The sequence below is a fragment of the Emydura macquarii genome, unplaced genomic scaffold, assembly GCF_026122565.2.
Source record: "Emydura macquarii macquarii isolate MOO-44397 ecotype Brisbane River unplaced genomic scaffold, CSIRO-AGI_Emac_v2 contig_915, whole genome shotgun sequence".
NCBI lineage: Eukaryota > Metazoa > Chordata > Testudines > Chelidae > Emydura > Emydura macquarii.
The window spans coordinates 1,258,580-1,279,339 of NW_027131052.1; the positions used below are offsets into that span (position 1 = coordinate 1,258,580).

Consider the following 20,760-nt stretch of genomic DNA (forward strand, 5'->3'; position numbering starts at 1 on the left):
TCTCTGCTCTGGAACTCACTCACCGGCTGGGCCTGGTAGAGCCTGGGTTTGTCTAAGTTCTGTGTGAGGCTCAGGGACGGGGGCAGGGTGTGTGGGCACAGCTCCTCTCTACAGTGGATCATGATCCCTCAACAGACGGGGATTGGTTATTCCACCATAGATGATTGGAGGGTGGAACAGAGCTGTCAGCTGCTACTCCAGGCTTTGTCCCTGCCACTCTTTCTCCCCGCTCCCCAGGTCACAGGGGCGCTGTGCCCTGGGAGACTCAACGACAAAGCTCACCGCTTCTCACCGAGGAGGGAGCAGTGACGATGTGGGCACACACACAATCTCCTGCCTGCCTCATTCTGCCTCCCCTGGAGATTATTGGCATGGGTCTCACTGCTGCCTCTCTATAGCACCCTTATTCTTAGCACACGTTCTGCTTCTTCAGTAGTATCTGGGAAGCTGGGAGAGCAGGAGTGGGTGGGAAATAGCACAGGGAAAACAGGAGACTGAGCCCTGTAGATATTTGGTTGCCTAGAAGCCCAGCCCGAGGAAGATGCTCTGCAAAGGAGGGGTGTGATGATAATTGGGTGTCTCGGGCCTGACAAGGGATAAAATGTCAATGATACCCTTGTTATACCTTGTTATAACATTCAACAGTTCAGGGCGGTCTGGGATTGCAGGTCAAGGTATCATTGGCAATTGCCACTGTAACAACCGCCTTTAAAAACATTTAAGCTTTTTGTTAAAGACAGAAAAAGGAGAAAAGACAAAGCCTTTGAAATGTCAAGTGTTAAGTAAGGCTTGTATCCCCATCGCTTTTAGCTGTAGAGAGTTTTATAGGGGAAAGCCCAGGCTGACAGTCTTTTAGATGATATTAAATTGGGTTTTGACTGTCCTCTGGGGAGAGGGAATAGAAAAGGCTAGTTTAGATGGGCTGGAGCAGGGACTGGAGCCCAATCCTTTTCCCTTTAAAACACAACAACAAGCCAAAGACACACAAGAGGGGAGAGAAAAAAGACATAAAAATGCAGCTTCGGCTTCTGGTGCAGACTTTCACTTGCAGCCTCACACAGGCCCAGTACACGGCCTGGTCAGTCTATGATCTGGCAAACTTGGCCCAGCGGTGGGATGTTTAAGGGATAACTTTCTGGTCAAAGGGTCACAGCAGTGCTGCAAAAGATGGGGTTGTCTTGGCAGCTAAGCCAGACTCTTCTTAAACAGAGGCAAAAGGAGAGAGAGGAGAAATAAAGTGGGGAAGGAAAATGACACTCAGGAGGGGATGACAGCTGGGCCTAATGCTCATGTCCCAGGCGCTGTTCAGGATTTAGCTGAAGCTGATGAGGGTGGCGATGTTGTCCGGTTCCCTCTGGCCCAGTGTGGTCAGGGTCCCTTTCAGAAGCAGGACAATGAAGGGCCAGCAGTCTCATGGGAAATCCCAGGGTCCATGATGGCAAGGCATGTTCTTTTCAGTCCACACATTCCCACTGCTGCCGGATAAGCAGCATCATCCCCTTAAAAGTAACCAATCAAAAAACACATTCTGGTAATTTCGTTTGCAGACATTCCCTCCCATTTCTAGACTCTTTCAGCTCATTGGCATGGCAAGCCATGAGTCTAGTTGGAGCCTTGCAGACCCCTTCTTGCACTTCCTTACGTTTAACAATCCACTTTGTGGTCTATTTGTCTCCCACTTCTGCTGACTTTCATAAACAGTTTGATGGAATAGGCTAGTTGGGCTTCTGTTTTCTTGGACAGTGTAGCAGACAGAGCTCTACCCAACAGGAAAAAGTATCTTGTGCCCTTTTCTTGCTGCTTTATAATGGATAAAAAAGGCCTGAAAGGTCAAGGATTTTTCCTCATTTCATAAGTTAGACACCCTGGCCTTGCCTATTCTCCTTTTCCTGCGGGACTCTGCAGATGACTGAAGAACTAGGTGTGGTATAGCAGCAGGGGTACAGGGGCAGTGAAGTCCGAGGAATGAAGGAGAGGACTGTTCATTTAAAATGTTGCTTATTGTATTTATTTTTCCTAATACCTGTTTCACTCAAAGGCCCAGCAAACAGCTTGTAGAACAGGTCCCAAATTCACCCTGTACAGTCACCTCTCAGGACAAATATTACTGGATTGCAGTAATGTTTAAGAGCCCTCAACATGTGCCATGACCACATTGTGCTGGGCGCTGTACAAACAAGACAGAAAGATGGTCCTCGCCTGGAAGAGTTTACCTGGACACATCCTGCTGAAGATGTCAAAAGGATCACATTTTTATAAAATGTTATGACATTTTCTAATAGAACTTGCTTTGGCCAGATCTCCGACTTAAACAGACATACTAAGTTAAATTCATCTGGGTAACTGAAGTGTGGTGCACAAATATCTCAAATACTGAGCTGATGCAGCTTATAGGAAATACAGGTTCCACTTTGCATGCAGAAGTTTGGCATCATGAATAATTCACAACAGGGGGTTTTATTTTGCTTTCCATCCCAAATATGAAAGTCAAACTTTGCTTGGAATTTGGGTGTGTGTAAGAGAGAGAATGTGCACCTTGTTTGCTCTTCAAAGCAAAGTCCCTTTATCCAGATTAACATCTTTCCTCACATGTTCTGAAGGCACAGATTTCACAAATGACAATGCTCAAACTCCAGCACTTCATAAAACATCTTTGTCAGAAATCTGGGTTACCGTCACACCACCTCTTTATATGCAGAATATAGGTCAACTGGTCTCTTCTAGCAGTTTACAGGCCCTCCATATACTTTAAGGGTTTAGACATATTAGGCAGTGTTGGCAATTTTAAAAAATGTTTTCTTGGCCTGGTAAATAATATTATAGGAGCGGATGTTTTGTAAAATCCTAAAAATGCATTTAAAACAAAATATCATCCTATAAACTACCATCAAGATAATGCATGTACTTCTATAAATTAACTGATACAGTGCCTGCTGTTAAGCTTCAAAATACATTTCTTTCCACCTCCTTTTCTTGCATCCTACCAAACAAAGATCAGGGTGCAGGATAAATGTAAAAGATGTGGGAACTATTCTGCTCTTTTCAGATAACTCTGCGAGTAGATGTATTGTTTCTTTAAATCTGTGGCATGAAGCCAGCCTGCAGGAGGGTGGGGAAGGTTCTAGATAGATATGCTACAGCGAAGCAGAGAGGGGCAGAGCGGTCTCCAGGGGTAATAGCATTTCCCATATGCTAGTGAAGTTCCTTGTTCAGTATTAGAAGAAGGTGACTTTCTGGTAAGATTCTTTACCATGGTTAAAGGGCAGTTACACGGGTAAAAGCTCCATGTGCAATAATCAAAAGCAGACCTTATTGCAGTCTCACTGCTGATGCCTCACGTTCCACTGGTTTGTCCTGTTTGTGGGGCAACTTCTTTTTTAGCTTGGACAAATGCTTTTCTTCAGTGCCTGAAAACTACAAACACGAAGGGGAAAAATAAATCCCGATGGGCTGCTCTGTTGAGAAACAACCTTCCACATTCCTCAAACTTTCCTAGTTTATCTGAATACAAGAGAGATTGGGAGCATAGCAAAAAGGCAGCATCCAAGCACAGTCATGGCTCAGGCTCCCAGGCTCTGCCTGCAGTAGCACAGAATGCAGCCTCTCGTCTTTAATAGTGAGGAACAGCTCATGGAGATTCCAGCTCCCAATATGCCATGGCCCCTTTTGCTGACGCTGACGAGGGCTCAGATAAAAAAGGAGCATGCCCTGCCAGAATCACTAGTCTCCACGGGCCATGCATCCTTGTTAAAGATGAGGGTGACTGCATTATAGAACTTCATGGCTGCACTTTGGCTCCCAAGGATCTCTGGCTTTCTGATGAGATATATCATGCTGTTTTATGCCAGAGCAACATGTCAGCATGCTGGGGAAATAAGTAAGTGTTTAACTGCTGCGCAAACTAATGACTAATGTCTCCCTCCATGACCCAGTAACATTTAGAGAGCTGTATTGATTCTGACAGTCTGACTCCTGCATGCCCACCTATCACAGAACCCTTCTACTGTTGAGCTACAGTGAGAATCTAAAACACTCCCTAGCTAAACGAGGTGCTGGATAATGAACGACTGTCTCTAATAAAGGGTCACAATGTTGCTGAGGCCTAAGAGGCTAAAGCCAAAATTTCCAAGCATGGGTGCCTAAAGTCAGGTGTCTCAATCAGTGTTTTGGCACCTACGAGACCAAATTCCCAGAGGTGCTGAGCAATCCACAGCCCCCATGGACGTGCATAGGTTTTGAACACCTGCGTCTCCCAGTGAATGCCAATAGGAGCCCCAGGGGCTCTGAATCTCTACGAATCTGGACACTTATTTTGGTGCCTAAACATGGATTTGGATGCCTGACAGTAAGCACCCAAGTTAGGAAATGCCGGCGTTGGCCGCTGAGCATTGGATGGCCCATATATACCAATGGGAAGATCGGTATCTCACGGGTATGAATTAAAGCACTATTAAAATATTATTTGGCCCATTGCTTCCAGTGCTGAATTTCTGCTGAATATACAGCACGAGCTGTCCAAGATACTGTAATGCACGTTTTGGAAGACTATACACACACAGCTGCTATTAAAGGGGCCTGCTAACATCACCTGCCTGACGGCCACATTGGCTACACCTGACGTGTAAGTAACAGGATATTGCAGCTGCCCTCATTTATAACACGGAGGCGCAGACTGTGGAATCTATGTATGCCAACATGCAGCAAAGGCCAGGCTAGCTGGACCATGATGGAGGATCACATGCTTGGATCTGTAGTTTACACAAACCATGAGCTATGTCGTGCTGTGGAGTTCATAGGTCAGACATGGCTCATAAACTGCACCCGGGTAACTGTTGGATGTTTGCGCTACATTGTGTTATCTGAAACAGCAGCGCCACGGAGTGAAGGCTCCTGTCCCATTTGAGTAAGCCAAGCCCTGTGTTTGTGGAGCAGAGGAGAACTGCACTGTTGACACAAGCCTGAATGGCTAAGAGTTGTCTTGTTCTACCGAGCAGCTGTAATGGAAAGGTCAGTTCCTATGGAAGCCACTCTATTATGCAAAAAGTTTTTCTCTCTGATGAAAGAAGCAGCTCTCTCCCAGCCTTTTGGAGGAGAGATTTGTAATTGAAAGGCAAGCAGACTACCTTGTGTCTCTGTCTGATGTAGCCATTGTATCTGAGCACCTCACAATCTCTCAAGTATTTACCCTCAACACCCCAGAGAGGAAGGAAGTGCTATCATCTCCATTGTACAGATGGGGAAGTGAAGCAGAGAGAGAATAGGTGACACAAGGACTGCACGGTGGAGCTGGGAATTCAACCTGGGTTTCCTGAGTCTCAGGTTAATGGCCTAAGCACCATCCTTTCTCCCAAATGTCACAAACTGAGCAACGTTGGGCCTGGAAAATATCCAGATGGGAGAACTAGAAGGAAAAAACAAACTGCTACAGGTCACTGAGCGCGATCTGGATCATTTGGTAAACTGAGTGCAAGCAAACAATATGCATTTTAATACAGCTAAACATAAATGTATACACAGAAACAAAGAATGTAGGCCATCCCTTCAGGATGGGGGAGTCTATCCTGGGAAGCAGTGACTCGAAAGGATTGGAGCTGATGGCGGACAGTCAGCTGAACATGAAATCGTAGCATGATGCTGTGGCAAAAAGAGCTAATGTGATCCTTGGAAGCATAAACAGGGAAATCTCAAGTAGGAGTGGAGAGGTCATTTTAATCTCTGCATTTGGCACTGAGGTGACCACCTCTGGAATACTGTGTCCAGTTCTGGTGCCCACAAATCTAAAAGGCTATTGATAAACTAAACTAGAGAGGTTCAGAGAAGAGCCATAAAGGTGATAAAAGGATTGGAAAGTGTGCTCTATAACAATACATTTAAGGAGCTCAATCTATTTATCTTAACAAAGAGAAGGCTAAGGGGTGGTTTGATCAGTCTATAAGTACCTACATGATATTTATAGACTGATAGTACAAGCTGCTGACTGGAAACTAAAGGTCCAGTTACTGGAGTAACCGCAATTAGCCTCCCTGCCAAGAGGGAGGGGAGGGAAGAGCTTCCTGGAAGAGCTGCAGCTCAGCTGGAGAGAGCGAGTACTGATTGCCAAGGATCCGGCTCCAGTGCAGAGATGTAGATTCTTGGAGCAGCTAGTCCTGGAACCCACAAAAGGAGAGGCAATTCTTGATTTAGTCCTAAGTGCAGCACAGAATCTGGTTAAGGTGACCAGACGTCCTGATTTTATAGGGACTGTCTACATATTTGTGTTTTTTTCTTATATGTGCCTATTACCCCCCACTTCCTGTCCCAATTTTTCACACTTGCTATTTGGTCACCCTAGATCTAGTTCAAGAGGTGAATATAGCTGAACCGCTTGGTAATAGTGACCATAACATAATAAAATGTAACATCCCTATGGGGGAAGCGGGAAACACCAAAGCAGTCCACCACAGTAGCATTTAATTTCAGAAAAGGGGCACTAAACAAAAACGAGAAGTTAGTTAATCAGAAATTAAAAGGTACAGTGCCAAAAGTGAAATCCCTGCAAGCTGCATGGAAATTTTTTAAAGACACCATAATAGAGGCTGAATTTAAATGTATACCTCAAATTAAAAAACATAGTCAGAGGACCAAAAAAGTGCCACTGTGGTTAAACAACAAAGTAAAAGAAGCAGTTGGAGGCAAAATGGCATCCTTTAAATGTGGAAGTTAAATCCTGTTGAGAAAAATAGAAAGGAGCATAAACTCTGGCAAGTGAAGTGTAAAAAGATAATCAGGAAGGCCAGAAAAGAATGTGAAGAACAGCTAGCCAAAGACTCAAAAAGTATCAGCAAAATTTTGTTTTAAGTACCTCAGAAGCAGGAAGCCTGTTAAACAACCAGTGGCAGCCACTGGATGATTGAGATGCTAAAGCAGCACTCAAGGAAGATAAGGCTATTGAGGAGAAACTAAATGGATTCTTTGCATCAGTCTTCACCGCTGAGGATGTGAGGGACATTCCCACACCTGAGCCATTCTTTTTAGGTGACAAATCTGAGGAACTGTCCCAGATTGAGATGTCACTAGAGGAGGTTTTGGAACAAATGGATAAATTAAATAATAATAAGTCACAAGAACCAGATGGTATCCACCCAAGTGTTCTGAAGGAACTCAAATGTGAAATTGCAGAACTATTAACTGTGGTATGTACCCTATTATTTAAATCAGCTTCTGTACCAGGTGACTGGAGAATAGCTAATGTAACATCAATGTTTAAAGAAAGCGATCCTGGCAATTACAGGCCAGTAAGCCTAACTTCAGTACCAGGCAGATTGATTGAAACTGTAGTAAAGAATAGAATGATCAGACACATAGATGAATACGATTTTTGGGGGAAGAGTCAACATGGTTTTTGTAAAAGGAAATCATGCCTCACCAATCTACTAGAATTCTTTGACGGGGGTCAACAAGCATGTGGACAAGGGTGATCCAGTGGATATAGTGCACTTTGACAACGTCCCTCACCGAAGGCTCTTAAGCAAAATAAGCTGTCATGGGATAAGAGGGAAGGTCCTCTTCTGATTCAGTATCTGGCTAAAAGATACGAAACAAGAGGTAGGAATAAATGGTCAGTTTTCAGAAGGGAGGGAGGTAAATAGTGGTGTCCTGCAGGGGTCTGTACTGGGACCAGTGCTGTTCAACATATTCATAAATGTTCTGGAAAAAGGGGTAAACAGGGAGGTGGCAAAATTTGCAGATAACACACAACTACTAAAGACAGTGAAGTCCAAAGCAGACTGCGAAGAGTAACAAAGGGATCTCTCAAAACTGAGTGACTGGGCAACAAAATGGCAGATGAATGTTGCTAAACACAAAGTAATGCGCATTGGAAAACATAATCCCAACTATACATATAAAATGATGGGTCTAAATTAGCTGTTACCACTCAAGAAAGAGATCTTGAAGTCATTGTGGACAGTTCCCTGAAAACATTCACTCAATGTGCAGCGGCAGTCAAAAAAGCTAACAATGTTGGTAATCATTAGGAAAGGGGTAGATAAGAAAAAATATCATATTGCCTCTTTATAAATCCATGGTATGTCCATATCTTGAATACTACCTGCAGATCTGATCATCCCATCTCAAAAAAGATATTGGAATTGGAAAAGATACAGAAAAGGGCAATTAAAATGATTAAGGGTATGGAAAGGCTTCCAGATGAGGAGAGATTAAGAAGACTGGGACTTTTCATCTTGGAAAAGAGACGACTAAGGGGGATATGATAGAGGTCTATAAAATCAAGACTGGTGTGGAGAAAGTAAATAAGGAAGTGTTATTTACTCCTCATAACACAAAAACTAGGGGTCACCAAATGAAATTAATAGGCAGCAGGTTTAAGACAAACAAAAGCAAGTATTTATTCACACAATGCACTAGCAACCTATGGAACTCCTTGCCAGAGGATGTTGTGAAGGCTAAGACTACAATGGGGTTCAAAAAAGAACTAGATAAGTTCATGGACGATAGGTCCATCAAAGGCTATTAGCCAGGATAGGCAAGGATTGCTGTTTGCCACAAGCTGGGTATGGCTGATGGGATGGATCCCTTGATGATTACCTGTTCTATTCATTCCCTTTGAAGTACCTGGCATTGACCACTGTTGGAAGACAGGATTCTGGGCTAGGTGGACCATTGGTCTGACCCAGTGTGGCCGTTCTTATGTTCTCGCTACGGGTTTGAACTAAAAGGAACCTAGTTCATGTTAATACATTCCAGATGACTATGAACCAGGTACATTTAGTTTGCACCTACAGCATCCATGTGCGGGAATTACAGAGTAGCACTTTGGTGCATGCTGCAATTTGCACCCCTGTAGCCTGAACCGCAGGGCTGTGTAGGCAAGCTCCCATATTGCCTATATGGAAGAGCAGACTGTCGGAAGGGATAGAAGTTTGGCTCACTGACTTGGCTGAACTGGCAGCTAAAGAGCAGGAAACATTTCGGAGCAGAAGGACCTCAGACAAGTTTGAAAAAAAATCTGGTTTAATTTTAAAAAAGCTTTGGTTAGTCCCTAGATGTAGCTCTTCTTTCCCCTCCCTGCCTTCCCATTTTGTGTTCATTTGTCTTTGTTTTTTGTTCTCTGGATTCCCCCCGCCCCCCTTCCCAAATAAGAACACACATTTTTTAAAAGGAGCCGACTGAAGCACTGATACATATGGTGTCCTCTACACGGACAAAATGAGTCTGCGTAACACTATTGTATCTAAATGTAAACTGCACAGAGTTTACCACAGATACCATGATCCCAGTTATAGCTCTTATTGTCCGTGGTTGGGAGGGACTGTGAAATTCCCATGTATCAAAATGGTTGGTCTGCGTTACTGGGGTGATTAGTACTGCCATACCAAGATGCATTGTCCTTTTAAAAAATAATGTAGCATCATTTTGCCACTGGTCTGTCTGAAAGCAATACTCAGAATCTTCACTCACAGTGGAATCGTTGTGCTACAAACTCATTAATGACAATCCCTGTCTCAGAGTTTACTGTTTGCACTAAGACACAAGTGGATTTTTACAAACAAGCAGAGGGAAGAGGGTTAGATGATAGGATCATGTGGTTATGCAGATTAGCTGCACAATTTACAGGATTTTCCTTTCTAATAGAACAGGAGAGGAAGAATGGCAAGGTGGCTAAGGCTTGGTTTATACTACAAACTCATGTCGGTACAAGGGAAATAATGACGTAGTTATACTGACCTAATCCCTGGGGTTGACAGCATTATGTTGACAGGAAGGCTTCTCCTATCGACAAAGCTACCGCCTCTAGGAGGTGGAGTACCTACACCAGTGGGAGAAGCTCCCTTCAGCACAGGTAGCGCCTTCAGTAAGTACTACAGCGGCTCTGTAAGTGTAGACAAGCCCCGAGAATCCCTCCCTGCAGCTGCACTGGGCCTCCTGGAGCAAACCCTCAGTTGGTATAAGTCACTGACTTCAATGGAGCTATACTGGCTTGCACAGGCTATGGAACTGGCTCCCGTCTCTAAGATACACAGGAGCCAGATCATAAAAGGCTTTTTAGAACAATATCTTGAACTTCATTTGGAAATTGATTGGCAGCGTGAGGCCATGCATGGCACACAGATGGAACCTCTTCTGATTACATGCATCTGGAAAGGAGGGGTGAGTGTGGTCGGAACTCAGCCTTCACAATGGTACAGCCTTCACTACCACCTACTGCTACACTTGGAAATGTAACAAATTGCAGAAGACCAGTCATGTTCTTTGTGAAAGCGATGTACGCATTGGTTGTAGTGTGGGGGCGTAGACATACTTCCTTGCCAACTACCTTGCTGCTGGCACAAAGTCTCCTGCACTACACATTCCAAATGCATCCAAAAGGCAGGTTAAGTACCCTGTCCTTTTAGATGCACCAGATAACATCATTAGCTGATCTCCCACCTTGTTTACTGGAACATTTCAATTCTTCCCCCTCAGCATCTCTGAGAAGTTTACTCATTATTGACACATTTTCATGATAGATATATTGCTGTGCAGCAAACACAGTGAGAGTGGAGGACACTGTAGAACAGGGGTTCTCAAACTTTTTTTTCTGGGACCTCCTTGGAAAATATTTCAGGCTGTGACGACTCCCCCCAAAAAAGTGATGATCCCCCCAAAGCCATGCCACCACACTCCTATGCCATAGTACCCTTACTTCTGCACTGCTGCTGGGGGCGGCACTGCCTTCAGAGACCTGGCCAGCAGCCGCTGCTCTCCGGCCACCCATATCTGAAAGGCTCTGGCTGTCAGCCATGCACAGGGTTAACAGCTGCAGCCAGAGCATGCATGGGGGCTGACAGCTAGTGACCCCGCCATACAAATCTCACGACCCCTTGAGGGGTCCCAAACGCCACAGGGGTCCCTGCTGTGGAATATGGGACAGAAATTAACCCTTCCCTTACACTTCAAAAGTTTTGTGGGGTTTTTTTGACTATCTAGTTATAAGGCTCATTGTCCACACAGAGCCGAATATTTTCTGTTTGTTCATCACAGAGAACTTATGCTGCAATTTAATAGTTTATAACTGAATTTTTATATAGGAAAACATCTGTTCCTCCTCCAATGCCATGTTCCAAACCAGAAATGTATTCTGCCAAGGTGTCGTTATTAATATCTTGGGATGATAAACCACTGCTCTGATACCACAGTGACGAGTACACTATGACTAGTGTACAGTCTGCCCTTTAAGGGAAGTGCTACCTACTGGTCAGTCCACCTTACCACCCAGCAAGGCTCTTTAGGAGTTGAGAGGTCAGATTATAGCTAAAAGGACCTGGGAGATACTGTTAGAGATAAAAAGCAGTTCCAAGAGTAGCTAGGGCTGGGAGGAAAGCCTGGTCCCGTTTCTTTAAAGGCCCAGGGCCAGTAGCTTTGCAGAGAGGGTGGATCTCCCCCAACTAATTGGGATGAGCTGGGAGAAGGGGACCAGTATAAATCCTGGTCTCCAAGTCCTCCCTCACAGCTGGATCGATGCATACAGACAGTGAAGAGAGTAAGAAGGATTCTGCAGGGCCCTGATTTAGCAGAGAGCAAACACCAGCAGAAGGCTGCAACCCCCTAACCTGAGAGCCAAGTAGGGCCAGCTGCAGGAAACAAATTGCAACTCAGCTCCAGGAGGAGGGCTGGGGCTCCTGTCATAAGGAGATACAGAGAACCCTGATGGGACTGGGAACAGAGCTTAGAGGGCAGGTTTCAGAGGAATGCTAAAAGCCAGAAGCACTTTTTGTTTATTTGGGACCTTATTACAAAGCCTCATACAAAAGGGGCTATGACCAAACAAGCCCTAAGGAGGGTATTATTGAGTCAAGAATCAAAAGTGCCTGAAGTGAATTATTGGCTTCTTGAGAAAAGAAACCGAGGCAGGAAGTACATGCAAATCCACAATAACTCAGCAGGGCAGGAATGCCCTATGACTGGCAGATACAAAAATACAGGCAGGTATCATTGGTGACTCTTTCAACAGATTCTTCTGCACCCTTCTCACAGGGGTAAAAAGCCATGGGAATAGTGCAACCACATCAGATAGTGCTTCACGCACTTGCATTTGAAGCAGTATCAGAGCTAGGGCTCTGGTTTATACATGTTAGTGTAACTGACTAGCCCCCTTTCAGCAAAAGAAGTGCTGCTGTGCTTTGCCCATCACTCAACTTCATAAAGGAATTCAAAGCAATTTTTTAAACGTTTAACTTACAAAGCACCCCGTGTGAACTCCCCAGAAGGACCTTTACACTCTTAGAAGTGTGCCTAGGTAAGTAGGTTAGGGAATGTCCTATTGTCTCCAGAACTTAAATATCCTGCCTGATTTATCTGTCTTAACTGTGTATTCACCTGATTTTGCTTATTTATAGATAACTTTGTTTTATCCTCTTTTGATGCTCGAGTATGGCAACTAACCAGCAGCCATACCACCTGGGGCTAGGTTGTGTCATCATAACTCAGGAAGTAAATGGAATTGGCCTGGTTAATAAATATACAGATCTCCAAGACAACCCTAGAATGCGGCAGAATGCAAGGATGGGCGTCCTCTTTCCTCTGACTCATGCCCGCAGCAGGGTTCAAGATGGTATTGTGTTGGGGGCCGGAGGGGCATCTCCACTTCAGATGTAAAACTGAGGTCCTGACCATTTATGGTTGTGAAGAGTGCTAAGGGATCATTCATAAGACCACGGGTGTTAATCCAAATTCCAATGTGGATAATTACCAGAATTGTGTTAAATCTGTTGTTTTAAGATCAATTGGGTTTTGTGAAGCTAAACCAGTTGATTCGCTTCACATTCCTTGAAGGACTGCCTAGAACCTAAACCAAATCTCATACTTCTGAGAGACTTGACGATTCCCACAACAAAACTAGATTCCCTTAGCAGACGCTGCAGTGGTCTTGTGCCTGCTCACTCTTGCAGCCATAAGCATGTCAGGATTTGGCCCATAGATCATCTGGGAAGCTTATATAAATCAACTGGGGTTGAATCATATGTTGTGAATGTTTTGCTTAACTTTTTTTTTTTTATTTGCTTTGCTAGCAAGAGGAACTGCAGTGAAAAGCAAATAGAAAGAGATAGCAAAATAGAGTGAACATACAAGGCTCCATCCTGCTCCTATGAAAGTCAATAGGAGTTTTACTCCTGATTTGATTGGGAGCAGGATCAAGCTCACCCTGTACTCTTACTGCTAAGGAGCCTATTAGCTCTGTGGATATTTTAACATAATCTTCTCTCAAAGGACTGGAATATACAAAGAACCCTCACATAATAACATTATCATAAAATGAAATTATCCTCCATGTATTAGAGGGCCCCCTTGGGAAAGATCTTCAAAATTAGATTAGAGAAATGCTCATTATGCATATTATGAGTAGCTTAAATAATCTTACATCCATCTAGCACCTGGAAGGATCCCAAAGTCCATTGCTTTTGTTATTTCCATTTCCTTTGTTACCAGTTTTCTCTCTTTAAAATGCTAGAGCGTGGACTAGCTTTTTAATCGGTATCCGCTTGCCAGAAGCCAAATTATTTCACTGCATTTATTTAGGAAACGCTCTGTCCATTCTTTCTGTACCCATTGAGTTGGTCACTCTAATATTTGCAACCTTTATTTTCTGCTATTGCTAGTTTAAAAACCCAAACCAAATAAACCTTAATTAGCAGGTATGTGTACACACATATCTGGGAACTCCATAGGGGTGAGAACCAGTAAGGACTAACCTAGGAAATAACAATACAAAATAGGGCATTGTCTGGTGTGCCGTCTGCCCATGTTTTCCAGCTTGTGGCCCGTGCAGTATGCTACCACTTATCTAAAATGTTTTGGTTGCCATAGCACTCATGGTGACACCCGGGTGGTGGTAGCATTGAGAACCAGTCACACGATGTAACTACTTACATGTAACTGTTTAATGTCTGAAGGCAGAAGCTGTAATAGTTCCACATCACTTGTACAGTGCTCCCAGCAGGAGAGCAGGCTGGACCAACCACAGTTACCGGATGTGATTCTTCACTGCTGTGCTCCTTGTGCCAAGCGGGTGTAAAACATCACCATTCTGACTTAGTTGCATTTTACTCCCACTTGGCATGGGTGTAAGTGGACAGCCAGCCCTATAGAACTGAGGGCTATGCCTCTTCTCTTCCCCCAGTAACAGGTGAGAAGATGTAGCTCCTACTGAAGGGTGTGTGCGCGCACGCTATTGTAGTGGGTGACTGCTTACCAAGCTCCCCGTTGTGGCCAGAGATTGCTTTGCAGGAACCTGCCCCACTAGCCCCTCTTGAGCACCCATTCAGAGCTCTGCATAGGCTCTCTTGTGGCTACCAGCACCCCACTCAGGGCTGCCTTCATAGAAAAGGCTCAAACAACCCTCAAGCTCCTTAATAACAAAATTGGTCCCGAATCCCCAAAATAAAGTCCATCACATAAGTTCATACTCAGCCCTGCTTTTTCTGCCACACACAGGCCTCTCCCTCTGTCCCAGTCTGATCCAGCAGAAACCACCAGTCCCAGCCCTTTCTGGGTGGAGCTCAACCCTCCAGACCTGGCTTCCTTCTGTCTGTTACCACCTGCAGTGCAGCTTCCTGCTGTTCTTTGTAAGAAATCCCAGATCCAACAGAAGTGTGGCTCTTCAGGTTTGGCTAGCCTCAGACCTCCATCCTTTCAGGGTGGAGCCACGCTGTTATAGCCATAGAAACGGACAAGTGCAGATTTAAAGCAGTGAATGGGGAAGAGGTGATCAGTTGCTGTAAGAAACAAAGCAGCAAAGCGCCAGCACAACTAACTGTAGTGAAATCCTGCAAGTTGTGTGGGTATATAGTTTGTGGGAGAGTCTGGCACACTCTGCCAGAGCATGTATTAAAATCACAAGAGAGCAGATTGCAATTAGTGTTGAGTCTAGTGATGCTGTAGCTAAACTGTGAATGCTCGGAGCCAAACGTGAACAATGCTAGGCCAACAACTCCGGAGGCCAGACAATTACCATAATACGATTCTAATAGAAAAACTTGACTATGGAACCCGCTGCAGAAGAAGGAAAAATGGAATGGGTCTATCAATCGTTTTGCTTGATTCAGCTGAAGAGTTAGCCCTGGCCAAAAATGACTGGTGCTGGCTCAGCACACTCAGAGCAGCTGCTCTATCCCCAACTACCACAGCAGTGCCTTTATCAGCAGAGGAAACGCACCAGGAAAACGTTAGGACTCAGTCCTACTGGTGTCAGCGTGCAGCGTTCTAAATTGGTGGCCGTGGCAGCATCTCATCCAACTTTTGCTCTCTCTGAGCAGGTTAACGTGGAAGTAGGTTTCCAGAGTTGGGCAATTTATGTGTTTTCAAAAATGTGTTCAGTGGCTTGCTGTGGCATCACTGCTCCATTGTCCCTTCAGTGTGTGACCAAATACACTGGGGGGTAGGGATATTCAAATACTGGTACTGCTGTCATTGGTACAGAGCTCTGCAGAGGGAAAACATAAGACAACTGTGCTTGCCTGAAAATGATAAGTCACTGACAGAAAGTAATCTTAATGGCTTGGTAGGCTGGTCACAAGCAAACAATACACATTTCAATATGGCCGAATACAAAGTTATACACCTGGGAACAAAGAATGTAGGCCATACTTACAGGCTGGCAGGTTCTATTCATGGGAAGTGGTGACTCTGAAAAAGACTTGGGAGTTATGATGGATAATCAGCTGAACGTGAGCTGCCAGTGCACAGCTGTGGCCAAAAGGGCTAGTGTGATCCTCACCTGTATAAGAAGGGAAACATGGATCAGGGGTAAGGAGGTTCTATTACCTTGTATCTAGCAGGCGTGACCACTGCTAGAATACTACATCCAGGACTGGTGTTCACAAATCAAAAAGGATATTGATAAATGGGAGGAGCCTGAGAGAAGAAACGTGAACATGATTAAAAAAGTGGAAAATATGCCTTATAGCATGGCGCTCAACCTTTCTAGACGACTGTACCTCTTTCAGGAGGCTGATTTGCCTTGCATACCTCCAAGTTTCACCTCATTTAAAAACTATTGCCTACAAAAACAGACATAAAAGTGCAAAAGTGTCCCAGCACACAGTTTCTGAAAAGTTGTTTATGGAACTATAAACTAAACGGATTGGCATATGCAGTAAATATGCCACTTGCAGTTCAGCTCGGGGTGCACAGAGCAGTGTAAACAGGTCATTGCCTGAAGTTCTAGTTCCCACTGACTTGGCTACTGCTTCTTATGTAGCCTGCTGTAAAACTAGCCAAATACCTTGAGGAGTCGATGGGCCCCCAGGCGTACCAGCTTGCCCAGGGTGTGGTGCTGGGAGTGGGGCGCCTCAGGGGTGTACTATGGGGGCGGGGCTATGGGTGGGGCCTGGTTAAGAGCGTTTTCTGGAGGGCGGGGCCGGGGCGTCCTCCTTGGGGCGGGGCCAACTCACCTGTCCCGGCCACGCCCCCTCAGGCCGGGATTGGCCGCGGCGCTGCCCTGCGGAGCCGGCGATTGTCCCCGCGGCCCTGGGCGGCCCCTCCCCCTCCCCCGGGTCATGGCGCCGCCGCCGCCGCTCGCCCGGCCCCGCTCCGCGCCTTGACTCGCTGCGCCTCGGTGCCGCCGTGCCCGGGCGGGGGCATGACGAGAGGCCGGGGAGCGGCGGCAGGAGCTGGCCCGAAGGGGGTGAGCTGAAGCGGGCGCGGCTGAGGGGAGCCGCGCGGGGCCCGCGCCATGTCCCTGCTCTGCGTGCGAGGTGAGTCCGGCCCCGCCGCCACCTGCCCCGGCCGCCCCCCGGCTCTGACAGGGCTGGCCCCGCGGGGGGGGGTCCCGGCTCCCAACGGCGGACCTGGTCCCCCCCCACGGCCTGGCGGTGCGCCGCGGACCCCCCGGCCCCGCGTCGCTGCTGGCCGCGCTGCCCGCTCTCGCTTGTCGGGTCCGAGCTGGGCGCAGCCCGGGGGAGCGAGGCTGACCCGCCTTCGCGCTCCGCCGGTGGCACCAGGGGCCGGGCCGGGAGCCCGCCCTCAGCGCTCGCGCCCGGGGGCGTTGGCGGTTGGCGGCCCGGGGGTGGGGGTGGGGAGGCGGCGCTGAGGCGTTCGCTGGCTGGGGCTGAGCCGGGCTCCCTGCCCCACGCCCGCCTTGCCGGTCCCTCACAAGCACCCGGCCGCTCGCTCGCTCGCCTGCGGGCGGGGGCGGCTCTGCCGGGACCTGCCCCCGGGCGCGGAGTCTCAGCCCCCGGCCCGCACGGGGCACGGCGAAGGCTCGCGGGGTATCCCCATCCCGCCTGGTGCGCCCGCCCGCCCGCCCGCCACCGGCTCTGCCGGGACCGGCTCTGCCCCTCTTCCCGGGGGTGTCACTGTGGGAAGTGCCCATGGTCCGGCGCTGCGGTGGTAAGCGCTGAGACCCTCTCCTGGTGCACCTCTGATTTGAGCTGGCTCCCCGACTTGTCCTGTGCCCTGTCTGGCATTACAGCGAAGACTGTGAAGCGGGCGAGCTGTTCCCAAAACCTCACACACACAAAAACCGGTGTGTGTGTGTGTGTGTGTGTGTGAAGTTTCTGGCGAAGGGGCCATGCCTCCTTTTGGTTGCACGTCACCGAAGCACTGTTATGGACACGAGTGGAAGCTCTTATGACCGACAAATTAATAGGATCCCTCATTAGAATTAGCGAGCTCTCCTTGGCTGCGGGTTTCAAATGGATCTGTATCTACATGCTGTAGGTTCCAGTTTAAGAGCAATCTCTGAACTGGGACTTTCAGTGATTAGTAGTAGCTCATGGATTCTTTTTTGTAGCTGTTCTTTCGTTTAGTCAAGTGGTGTTGTGTACAGCAAACTTTCCTCTGATTAAGACTCTGCTGCTTAGTCTTAGGGATGGTGAGCTTGGTGATTCTGATTTGTGTAGGAACAATCTTCTATCTTGGTAATAATGATCCATTATTTTTTAGTTGTGGTTGTACTTTACGGTATGCCCGTCTCTCTTTTTTTGGTGTTGCTTTCTAAACACTGGCTGTTTGTACCTAACTCTGTCCATGTAGGACAGAGCAGAAATGCAGAAAAGTGTTTTGATCACCAGAGTGTTACTGTTGATTGAAGGTACAGCTGGTCAGGAATGGAGCATATTCCTTCGGCAGTATTTAAAATAAATGTAAGATGAAATTATAAAATGTTGAGGGATTGAATACGCTCTGGTTAAAACAAGGATATTTAAAGTGAATGCTGAGACTGCCCTGAACTCTCTAGTATTTCTAGCACCCTATCAGTGTGTGGTAGCTAAGTACAGTTCAAAGCATGTCACAAACACTGAGCTATTGTGAAGATTAATTGGTTAAAGATGTGGAAAACCAACCGTTTCTTCCCCCCCCCCTCCTCCCCCCCAGGTTATATAGAACGAAAAACTGAGGCAGAGAAGTGAAATTCTCTTGTCAAGACTTCAGAGAGAGCCTGTGTGTGGTGAGATTAGTTTAGGACTTCCTGATTTCCATTCGCAAGTTTAAACTATTGGAAAACAACTCTCTCAATCACCTTATTGTTGAGATATCAGTTCCTCCAGGCAGAGAATGATCTTTCACAGGTTTTATTTTATATGGGTCTTTTGGTGACTGAAGCATTTGATCCTTGAGCCACAGATTCGTTGGCACTTTATTGTGCATAGGTAATGCTAAATTGATGGGAAATATAAGAACCTTGAAATAAAAGAAAGATGATTGTCACTTTTAAATCTGAATTTCCTTGTCACTGTTCCTTTGTGTCAACATCTGACATCATTTCATTAAATAGCTTTTTCACTTAATTTCCTTATGGTAGTAATTGGGGTCATAAAAACTAAAATAAACAGCAAAATCTATATGAGTAGCAATAATCATTGTGATAATAGCTCAGCAATAATGAACAAAGCTAAACCTATCTCCATGCAGCCTGTAGATATTTCAGCTTAAAGGAAAGCAAACCTTGGTTGGCCTAGCAATTCATTCTAAATGTAAAATTCATCTGAATGTGTGCTTCCGAGCTCAATATCTTGCACTCTTCCTGAGCTGGTAGCAGTAGAAAGTGGTGGTTTCATACGTTGTGAAAGAAGCACTCTGGGTGCATGTCATCAACTACCTTTTTGCTGAAGGAGTCACAGCGGAGTGCCAAAATATTCATATCTTTTATCTATTTTGTATGTGGCAAATTTGTGCATGCTTAGCAGACCCTTTGATTCATATACTGTGCAAGACACTCTACTGACGGGGTGTTTGATCCTTATGTAAATGTAACATCATATCTCCTATGATCTTTCATTGTGGTAGTATTAGATATGAAAATTAGATATTAAATTTGGCTTCACATCTTTCTCAAAATAGCAGAGTATCACAAAAAAAAAAAAGATTAAGAAAACACAAGCCTCTAACATAGATCTCTGAACCAGTTTAAAAAACCTCTCTGAACGTTAATGCAGTATTTAAAACGAAAGGCATCCCCAATAATTTAAGAAAGGGTAGAGGTGTCATGGAAATTAAAGTCCTAGTCCTGCATACACTTCATTAAGCATGTGCCTAAATGTTTGGAGGGTTAAGGTCTTAAACTGTCTAAATACAAGGCCATTATGACCCCAGACTGTTTAAAGATGAGGGGGGCTTTCAGGGTATGAAAACAGAGGCGAGGCAGAGGAAACAGGTGTGGGAGTGGGCTGCTTTCATTATATTGTGACAAACCCTTGAAGCAGAAAAAAATCATTTTAGTCGCTTTTCATAGTTCAGCGGGGTGCACATTAAAACAGTAATGGTATTAACCACTGAAAAACAGGATTAATTATAAGGATTCGTTGCTGTCATTAACTTCAGTTCTGCTGGTGTAAAACAGTATACACAGTTGGCTGTAATGCAGTGTTTCTCAATTGGTGTTCCGCAGAACCCTGGGGTTCCGTGGGTACACTGTTAGGGTTCTGAGAGCAACTGTTCTCCGCGCCGCCGAAAAAGGGAAGATGTCCCGGATTTTTCGGCGGAGGGTATCGAGTATGAGTGTAATTTAATTGAGAAACGCTGACCTAGTTGCTTATTTTGACGTTTTTTTTGGCCCCATATGTAAAAATACTGTTAAGAGTTTGGGGGGTTCCGCATTTATTTATCGAGTTCAAAAGGGTTCCGTGGCCAAATTTAATTGAGAAACACTGCTGTAATGGATAAGTAATATTTTTTTTCAGAATTGCCTATAAAAGAACTTGACAAGCATTAGGCTGCTGGGTGTTGTGGTCACTGCCTATAACCAGTTTTGTCTCAGTGTGTCTGTGTGCTCCCCAGTCTGCTTGCCTCCATCTGATGCCTCTTGTTTTATATTTGGATTGTAAAATCTTCAGGGGAGGGACTGTCGTCTTGTTCCGTTTTTGTACAGCACCTAGCACAATAATGGGGTCCTAATATTACTCATTAGCTTGTCATGTCCATGTTACTTCATAGCTGTTGTCTTATATGAAATTGTAATTTTTCACTTTTTGGGGGTTGCTTAGAGTTTATCGGATTTTTAACTCCATCTTCTAATTCCTTATTCTGTTGGCCCAAAAAATTCTCAAGTGAAACCATCTACCAGGATTTCCACTCTTGGGTCTTGCCTTCCTAGCAAAAGATTGGTGGAACTCTCACAGCTCTTAGAATTTTTAATGCAGGGCGGTGATAATAGAGCAGTGTTTAAGCCAGGATTCCAACTGCACATTGCAAGCCATCCCCCTTGCAGGTTAGAATTTTTGGATAACAATATTTATAGCTAATTCCTTTATCATAGTTGGCAAGGCTGTTTCTGAAGCCTGT

General features: G+C 45.6%; 1 protein-coding gene across 2 annotated transcripts in view; it reads left to right on the forward strand.

Moving 5' to 3' along the window:
• Window positions 1-16,546: 16,546 nt before the first annotated feature.
• Window positions 16,547-20,760, forward strand: part of UNC13B (unc-13 homolog B) — a 410,138-nt gene continuing 405,924 nt past the window's right edge. For both annotated transcript variants that reach the window (XM_067543563.1, XM_067543564.1), the window contains exon 1: window positions 16,547-16,733. In XM_067543563.1, the coding sequence (XP_067399664.1) occupies window positions 16,712-16,733 (22 nt within the window). In that variant the 5' untranslated portion in view covers window positions 16,547-16,711. The remainder of the gene's footprint in view (window positions 16,734-20,760) is intronic.